This window comes from Gymnoscopelus braueri (genome assembly GCF_963280865.1).
Source record: "Gymnoscopelus braueri genome assembly, chromosome: 7".
In the NCBI taxonomy this organism is placed as follows: Eukaryota; Metazoa; Chordata; class Actinopteri; order Myctophiformes; family Myctophidae; genus Gymnoscopelus; species Gymnoscopelus braueri.
The window spans coordinates 20807968-20817783 of record NC_137608.1 but is presented as its reverse complement, the minus strand read 5'-3'; the positions used below and the strand labels follow the sequence as shown (position 1 = coordinate 20817783).

The following is a 9816-nucleotide window of genomic DNA, read 5'->3' as shown; positions in this document are numbered from 1 at the left end:
TGTGTGTGTGTGTGTGTGTGTGTGTGTGTGTGTGTGTGTGTGTGTGTGTGTGTGTGTGTGTGTGTGTGTGTGTGTGTGTGTGTGCGTGCGTGCGTGCACACACGTGCGTGCGCGTATGTGCGTGCATGCCTGTGACTGTGTGTGCATTTGTGTGTGTGTGTGTGTGTGTGTGTGTGTGTGTGTGTGTGTGTGTGTGTGTGTGTGTGTGTGTGTGTGTGTGTGTGTGTGTGTGTGCCCAATGGCAACTTAAGGAATGCCATATGTCCAAACCTTAAGGTTTCATCATAATGGCACAGATAGTGGTAAACAAGAATTTGATTTCTTACAAAAGTTCGATGATTAAACTGCATAAAGTTGAAATGGGGCCTGGATGGAATGGTGGCTTGCCTCTGTAAAGATGTAGTGGTTGACTGTTGCCCATCCACTGCCTTCCATTTTGAAAATGGGAGTGAGCAGTGAGGATGGGGGGGATTTCATTTAATAACACACACCGACACACAGCTCCAAACAGAGAGGCCATCAACTGCCATTTTTGTTTATGTGAGTTTTGCGTTGGTGTGTGTTGTGTGCTATGGACACGGGCAGGATGTGTTGTATCGTCATCGGTAGCCGCTAATGTCCTTTTTTCTTTTTTTTTCATTAGCACGGATAGCATCATATCCTTGCAGGCTCAGTGTCTTTGTCCTCCAGCAGGCTAATGAACTGACCAAAGCTCTCCTTCACGACATCCAGGTTGTCCGTGGTGGTTCCTTCTAGAATCCAACGCTTCCCCCTGGCCAGTGGTTCCAGCTCAAAGTATTTCTTGATCTGCAGGCAAAAAGAAAAAGAGTGTGGGGTTATCATCTAATTGTCACGCACGATGAAGCCTCGGTCATACTTGCCAGAAATGACAGAGTTTCAACTGAAAACTGTCAAGTGCCGTTTTTTTGTCGTTGATACATTTTCATACACCAAACTACAAATGAGCATTAGAGACATGGTCAGAACACTTAGATCAAAGAATTTGCAATGCCATTATTTTGTTTTAGGTGTACAGCTTTTGCAGTGTCACTCTGGATTAGCCCTGCAGATACACCACACTGAGATTGACTGAAGCCTTGTGTATTTTGACACGAGTACCATGATCCACACTTCATTTCGTTTTGGTCATGTCGTTATACACTACGTGAAACGTGCCTAATAGGCACACCAGTGGGCAATTCAAAATCTCAAGGCACGCCTGTATTCGTAGCAAAAATAGCCGATCTACAAGCTCACAAACATCGGCTATTTTCACTATTCGTTGTCCGACAAAGGGTATAGGGCTAAAGCGGTTAACACAGTCACTCGAAAAAGCCACGGGGACACGTAAGTGAAGCCCAGTCTCCCTCCCCAGCTCGACACACTGTGGCTCGGAATTACAGTACGCATGTACACCAGAACCAAATCTATATATATATATATACATAAGAAAAAGAAAAGACAAATCTGGAGTTCAAATCTGGGAAAAATGTGGATTCTTAACTTGGCACAGAATGTTTTTAACAGTTGATTATGAACATCATATGTTGGCTTTACATTCAGTGCCTGGTGTACTTTATTATGTTGGCAGCGCATGACAATAGAAGGCAGAGAGACAAGCAGAACCAGCTGTCATGTAAAAACACATCTGAGCAGCAGGGAAACGATGGCTGAGAGACCTCCACTGAAGGTACCGCAACTTGAGTAATGGCAACAATTTAGTATGCCTGTTGCAAATATGTTTCGGTGACCTCCTAATTCCTGTCTGATAGCCATCAGTTGAACGTTGAAGGATATGTAGTGCACAACTCATGCTGAGCCGTTTCTAATGAGAGCCTATTCATGTCACTGATGCAATAAAACAACATTTATTGGAATTCATCTTAACCCATTCAATCCCGGGAACGCGTCTCTGTCATTTTAGATGTCTTTGGCTATTCAAAAATAGCAGATATATACAAGCACAGAGTGCCACGCTATGCGAACATTTGTAACATATTTGTAAAATATTTTGTTCCAGGGACCTCCAGAAGCAAAGATTTGAGTTAAAAATGTAATTCAAAGATTTGCACAAATGTTCAAGATTTTTCTAAAATAGCAGATAGCAGCTATCTGCTATTTTTTATGTAACTATGAGCTTGTAGATCTGCTATTTTTGAATAGCCAATGTATAAAATAATGGTCATAGCTCAAATCTAAAATGACACCGATGTGTTCCCGGATGGAATGGGTTAACATATGTACATAATTAGGTCCCCTGGCACTCATATTGAGGTTATGGACGGGCACTGTTTTTTTTGTGGGCCAGTTCGTTTCTAATTTTATCTACCGGAGGGAAGTAGTGATGACAAGATTGCGGAGGCCAGCTGAGTAAAGATAACATGCCTGGTAATCTGATGTGGTGAATGTTTTAGTACAGTATCTTTTTCTTTTTAAATCACTCAAACCTTCTGGTTAATATGGTTACAATATGTCCTTATTTCCTTGTAACAGCTGATGGAGAGATTTGCCACCTGCTTATCTCCTGGAAGGAAAAGATAACGTGAGGTGTATTTTCACATACAGTATCCAAATTAAATGGTTTCTTCCTTCCTTTAAACCTGGGTTGCTCACTGAGCACTTGTCAGACATACGTTGATGAGGAACTAGTTTTGTGCTGAGGAGCAAAATAAGAGTAAAATAATAAAAAAAGGAGTATCACAATGCTAAAGGCTAGAAGTTATAGATGAAGAAATCTTATATTGCTGCTTTTTTCTACAGATATTCCCTGCGGTTCAAAACTATAAGGAGGGGGGATCATAATTAGTGTAATTTGCACAGCTTTATCCAAATTAGAAACTTCCTCTGACATGCAGATTTCTCTGTAGATCTGAGATCCTTCGCCGCATTAAAATAGTTTGGTTAGGAAGTTATATAAAACACTATTCCTTCTATTAAAAATAGAATCACTACCTTGTGGATATTGTTTTACCCAAGATGCAGATTTCTTTGTGAATTCCTAGCTGTAATTATTAAGATATCAATAACATTACGATATTCAAAATTAATAATATTATTATATTATTACAATTGCCACACATCTATTGTCCATCATTTCTATCCTATCCTTATGTAACAGAACATGGTGAATAATCTCTGTCTGTTGAATGAGGGTGTGTGTGTGTGTGTGTGTGTGTGTGTGTGTGTGTGTGTGCGTGTGCGTGTGCGTGTGCGTGCGTGTGCGTGCGCGTGCGTGCGTGCGTGCGTGTGTGTGGGTCAACACACAAAGCAAGCAGACAAACAGACCGGTGTGCCTTGGAAACACCAGCAAATCCACATGGGTGCCTACCACACCGTCAAATGACTTCAACTTCAAGTGAAATTGCTTTTGTCTAGACCTTGCTGAGCTGTCTAGCTGTGCCATGGTGTGTGGCATGAAGAACAGGAGGAGGGGGAGGGGAGAGGAGGAGGAGGAGGAGGAGGAGGAGGGGGCAGGGAGCTCTGTGTGTCTGCGTCTGCTCCTATCCAACCATCCACGCCCGTGTGTGGGGAGAGTGAGCCTCTGCCTCTGCCCCCCTGAGTTGAGTCTCTGTCCGGGTGTAACGTGAGTTTAATGACAGATTAAGTCACCTCAGCCGCGTTTGGCCCAGAGGCCTGGCTGGAAAGCCGAGCGGACCCAAACAGTGTTAACAAATCTGTCTGGGTAACCTGAGCTGCCCTAGTCCCGGCTCTAGCTCCAGACCTAGACTGCAGACGAAGCGGCTGGCTGTCTGTCTGGCTGGCTGTCTGGCTGAATGGCTCACTTGTCTGCCTGTGGCCAAGGCCCTCTTCTGGAAGACTCTAGCCCCTGCACTGGCAGACTGTCAAAAGGCCAGCAGTGACCTCTGTTTGAGCGCAGACAGGCTCAGGATCCGCTTGCCTCCCCTCCTCACCCCACTGGCCTGCAGAGCTTACCCCAGGGCTGTCTGGGCACAGTGCTCTAATGACATCTTTAACCACTTGAACCCTAGCATCCCTGTTCCGGGGGGGAACATTGACTGAAAATAGACGTTCTACAAGCTCACAACTCATTGCGGTGCGACACGTTGTGAGCTTGTAGATTGGCTATTTTTGGCTGAGAGATTTGGTGTTGAGGGAAATCAAATACAGAGCAGCAGATTAGTTTACTAAATATGAGGGTTTAAGTGTTTTTTTTAATAATATGCCATAGACTTCCAGCCAGTTGACCAGCACAAGAAGTTCTCAGTGGCATTTTAGAGTTCTGTGCAGTCATGATAACACAGTCTGGGTTAATGAGTCCAGTCGGTGCAGTGAATATAGAAGCTTATTTAAAATGGTCAAATCCAACTGTGAAATTATCAGCAGGTGGATAAATGATGTCCCAAACAACACCTGTCTCAGTCTCAAGCCTTATTTATACTTCATTTTACTCTATGACAGTGTCGGAAATAACTGATTTTCAAATAAAAAACATGACGCCTCAAGACAAGATATCAATTATGCTTTACGCTGCTGAAGGAACCCCATGACCTTATGGCTGGGCGTAGCCCCACTCGCACTTCCCAGTGTGGCCAAAACCAGTTTCTCCCAGATTAAGTCCTCCTAAGCGCACTTATGCTCGCTTAAGGAGTTGCGTGAGGCTGCGGTAAGGGTAAGCCGCCACAAGACGTGCTTGCCAGATGGCTCCTGGGATGACCACTGGGTCAACCAGTCTAGCCTCTTCTAGGTCAGCCAGACACAGGGCCTTGTCTTGTAGATAGGAGAAAGCGGCTTATGCTTGCAAAAGGGTGTCAAAAAGTTACACCACCACCCGTGCCTGTAGAAACAGTGTTTCTGCAGTTGGGCTGCAAGGATGGTTGGCCACCTGTCCATGCTCTTGGATTCTGGACTGCATAACTCTCTTGGTTTGGCTGCAGGCCTGCACTGAGTGACTGCATTGTTATAACATCCAAGCTTAAGTTGTGCAACGTGTACCGTAGCGAGACTAAGTATTTTGTGTGTGCTGCATTTATCATTGTTATTTGTACACTGTATAATCCTGAATGTTCATTTAACTTACAGGTACATTTTTATACTCTCTGAGTTAAATTAACACTCATGTCTTTGCACTGTCTGACTTGTCACAGAGCTCATTTTTACGGTTTGACTATGCAAGAGGCTAGCTGTCAATAAGAGGGTCGGTCTGTGTGTTTGTCTGTCTGTCTGTCTGTCTCTCCGTCCGGAGCTAATCTCGCAAACCACTGGGCCGACCGTGCATACTGTCAGTACGCTCAGGCGCGTATCGTCATTGGGGCCAACAAGGCCTTGGCCCGGTCTGTAAACCCAGCTTGTCCCTGTGTAGGGGCTAGGGGCAAGGTCCGCCAGGGAAAAAAAACTAAAAATCAACATTAGCAGCCCCTCACCCTATTCTGTTGTAGCCGACCACAGAAAGTCGCCTTTGTTTTCAAATGGGGCTCATTTGCATTCGGCCGAATTGTTAATGAGTGGCCATTAAAAAACAGTTTAGCCGTCAAACCGGTTCTGGCCCGGTTCTGGCCCGGTCAACGTTAGAATCCACCAAACGCCACTGAGTAGGCTACAGGCGTATCTCTACTATTTATTTCCCCACATAGGTTTTATACTTTTTGACACATTTAAATGTATAATGGAAGTAAATGAGGTTCTGATCAGGCTACACACATGCCCAAATGTGGAGTCGTACGTCATTGATACTGTATGTCATGGACATATTAGACAACACAGGCTGGCTACATTAACTCTGAGATCCACATTGCCATGCCCTGCCCATGTGGATCCTGAGTTCCACATGATTCGATTGTTCCAAGACAATTACTCTTTAAATGACTACAATGCTTTACAGGCGCTATTAAACAAGTCAGCCATTGTTAAGACACATTCATGCTTCAGTGTCTGCTTTTGGCATGGTGGTGTGTACAAGCTAGAGTTCAATAGGACAGGTTAGAGTACAATTGACCCTGTGCTGAATGAATGAGAAAGTGAAAGGTGTGTGTGTGTGTGTGTGTGTGTGTGTGTGTGTGTGTGTGTGTGTGTGTGTGGGGGTGTGTGTGTGTGTGTGTGTGTGTGTGCAGGTGTGTGCGTGCCTGCGAGTAATACATAATAGGGGTGTGCCGATATATCGTCCCGCGATATATCGCGATACGTTTTCGTTTTTTTTTTTTTTTTTACAATAATAATAATCAGGCATGCAAACAGCCCCGAGGTGAAAAGGGTGACAACATGGTTTTTTTTCGGGTCAGGTGTCACACTATTGCCCTATTTGGATTCAAAACGGCTAAGTTCGCATATCTTTTCATAATAAAAAAAGTGCGTATCGTATCGTATCGAAATCGTATCGAAGTTGTGAGCCAAATATCGTATCGTATCGTTTGGTGAAATTAGTGTATCGGCACACCCCTAATACATAAGTTAAGAGTGTTAAGAGTGTATATTTTCTTTAATCCCCATGGGAAAACAGGCTATCAGGCCAACCAAAGGACAGGTGACACTAGCCCAGCCAAGCGTGAGATGGCCACCAACTGTGTTAGCTTCCATGACTGGCATATCGCTTCCCTGCCCTTTTCTTCTTCTTTTTTTTAATGTGGAGTAGCCCAAAAAAAAAAAAAAAAAAAAAAAAAAAAAAAAAAAAAAAAAACTTTTTCTCCGCAATTCAGTCGTTATGCCAAATGAATTCCTCCCCACACACATTTCTGTGTTGTCACTGCTGTTGTATCCACTTGCCAGTGAGGAGCCCCCACCAGGAGGAGCCCCCACTAGGAGGACGTAGAGCCTTCGTCCTACACCTCCCGCCCAACACTCCCAGCTGACAGGTGCCGCCCCAGCCTGTAGGAGTACGTGCAATGACAAATATCACTCTCCCGCCCGGCTTCCCTCACCCGAACACGGGCCAATAGTGTTTGTGTAGACGCCCGACAAAGCTGGTTGCACCACGGTGGATTCAAACCTACAACCTCCGTGGCAGTGGGCTGCATGGGACTGCGCCACCCGAGCGCCCCCCCCCCCCCGTCCTTTTCTTAGTGAACTGTTGAGTGTTTATGTTAAATGTAAATATTAAAAGTTTCAAAGGGTGATTTTCAATATGATGACACTAGGGTTTTTTTTTTTTACAATAATAATAATCAGGCATGCAAACAGCCCCGAGGTGAAAAGCATGACAACATGTTGTTTTTTTTCAGGTCAGGTGTCACACTATTGCCCTATTTGGATTCAAAACGGCTATTGTAGCTGAAAATCTACAAGTTTGCATGTCTGAATAATGCAAAACAGAAATATTTGTTTGCATTTGCTTCCCCCCCCCCATATATTTTCATAATAATGCCATATATTGTATCGTATCGATGTCGTGAGCCCAATATCGTATCGTATCGTTTCATGAAATTAGTGAATCGGCACACCCCTAGATGACACACATCACTAGCATGCTGGAGAGAACTGATTGAGGTTGGGAGTGTAAACCCTGATTTATGACTTAGTCGCATGGTGGTGTCCCACGGCAAAAATAGCAGATGTACAATCTTGTGAACTTGACTTTTTGGTGTGTGCACCAGAGCAAAACAAGGGATGGAGTTCATGGGTTATTTATTCTAAAGTAGTGAGATTGGGCATCAGATAGAAAGTAAGGATGGATGGAGCTACACCACACAGGGCTCATGGTGCTTAAGAGTTTATGAAACACATACAGTAACACAGTGGTTCTCAAAGTGGGGGTCCGGGGATCCCCATGGGGCATTGGAGGGGTTCCAGGGGGTCCCCAGCTAAATGTGTTAATACAGCGTCACAATCATTTTAACCACTTTCTCCATTTTATGCATACAAAAAAAAATTTGTTGATTATTTGAATACAAAACTTCTCTTCTGGGGGTCCCTGGCATACAATGATGTTCAGATGGGGGTCAAAATACATAACAATTTGGGGGTCCTTGACGTGAAAAAAAGTTTTAGAACCACTGCTGTACAGTATCCTAACACACACACAGAGAGTAGAGACACACATTGCTCAATATGCTGATTTGCCACCCGGTGCACTCGCGCAGCTCTGCTGTTAATCTTAAGCTGCAGCCCCGCCAAGCCTGCTTTAAGGGCCATAATGACAGCGGATAGTCGCCCATGATGGCGTATGCACCCAGCTGCTATCTGGCCCGTGCTATATTAATATTACTATTATTATGATTATTATTATTATTATTATTGTTGTTGTGAATGTTGGGGTCACATCAGGTTAACAGAAAGGCCTGGGAGGAGAGCCTTCCCCTGTCCTCTTGACCAACTGAGCACATCAGAGAGAGAGAGAGGGAGAGAGAGAGAGAGAGAGAGAGAGAGAGAGAGAGAGAGAGAGAGAGAGAGAGAGAGAGAGAGAGAGACAGAGAGACAGAGAGACAGAGAGACAGACTTAAGTCCTGTTTGGCTATGGTCAATGAGTTACTGGGTCAGGTGCTGAGAGCATGTGTGGAAAGTTCCAAACAAAACAAAAAAAACAAATATTTGTCCCAAAACATGCTCAAACGTTCAACCAAAAATAACAAGGCAACACAGAGACGACACACTGCAGTATTTGATTCTGTTGCCAAATATTGTGAGTCATGCGTATTTATTTTTGTTTCAATTAATTGTATAGCCCTGATGATGATAATGGTGATAAGGGCAGAAATGGGTCACATGGTAATTATACGTTTACCCACCCACGGCCACCGCACCTTTCTCATTGGCATTCATGCAGCCAGGCATGTGCTGATACAATGGCAGGGGTCCAAGGCGTCAGAGCACACGCTGCCAGTCAATCGGCGCATACACCGTGTTAAGGATCTTTCAGATAAAAACAGAGCTGCTGTGGTTCGACGGTCCTGCGCTATGCAGGGATATATTTTGTGAAATCTAAAGCTAGCGCTACATAAGCATTCTTACAGAGGTTAACAGCAAAGCCAGATGGAACAAACCCCAGTTTGTTGGATACACTCCTGCGGGAGATCAGTATCGTAAAAGAAAGTTAAATGACCCGAGCTGTCAACTCTAAGTTTCTCATTGAAGGTACGTTTCTTTGTCCAGTCTGGCCCGAGAAGCAGCCTCAGGGTCCAGGAGTCTAAGAAGAATTTCAAAACTAAATTCAATAATATCAAATAATAGTAATAATCCCTTCCTGTTTAAGCAATAAGATCGTAAAAGTAAGAGCAGGAAATGTTCACTTGAGAAGGTTTTGCCTTTCAGCAATTATATACCGTATATATTAAAAAAGAAGCCACTACATAAAGGGGAGCCGATAAAGAGTTATTCACACAGAGAAGTTATTCTACAAACACTACTGCTACCTGCCTGCAGGCAAAACCATCAAAACTACTCTTTAGACCAGCGCTACTCAACCTGCGGCCCGCGGGCCGCATGCAGCCCCAACGCAGCGTATCTGCGGCCCCTCATGGTCAAAAAAATAATAATAATAATAATTAAAAAAATGTTTAAGCACAGGATAAAAATATACATTTCCGTTCAAATATATGGGTTGCTTCATTTTTTCAAAAACAAACAGACAGACATATATAGGTGTGCACACAGTGTGCACACAGTGTGCACACACGCACACACACACACACACACACACACACACACACCCCCAGGTGAGTCAATTGTTACAGGTATAATGCATAGTTTTCTATGCATTTAGTTTTTTGGGGGGGGGTTTGACCCCCAAATTATTTCGACTGCACACCCAGGATAGGTGTCCCTTATTTCAATCTCTGGGAGCTGGCAACCCTAACCCTGCCATACCTTAGCTTTTGCTGAACTGATGCCACTGGACATACACACAAAATAAACAGGTACAGTGAAAAG

General features: G+C 44.1%; 1 protein-coding gene across 1 annotated transcript in view; it reads right to left on the bottom strand.

Annotated features, from left to right (window-relative positions):
* Positions 1-234: 234 nt before the first annotated feature.
* LOC308088312 (ADP-ribosylation factor-like protein 15) overlaps positions 235-9816 on the bottom strand; it is a 181478-nt gene continuing 171896 nt past the window's right edge. Inside the window, exon 5 of the mRNA XM_080432716.1 lies at positions 235-807. Coding sequence (XP_080288842.1) covers positions 655-807 — 153 coding nt within the window. The 3' untranslated portion in view covers positions 235-654. The remainder of the gene's footprint in view (positions 808-9816) is intronic.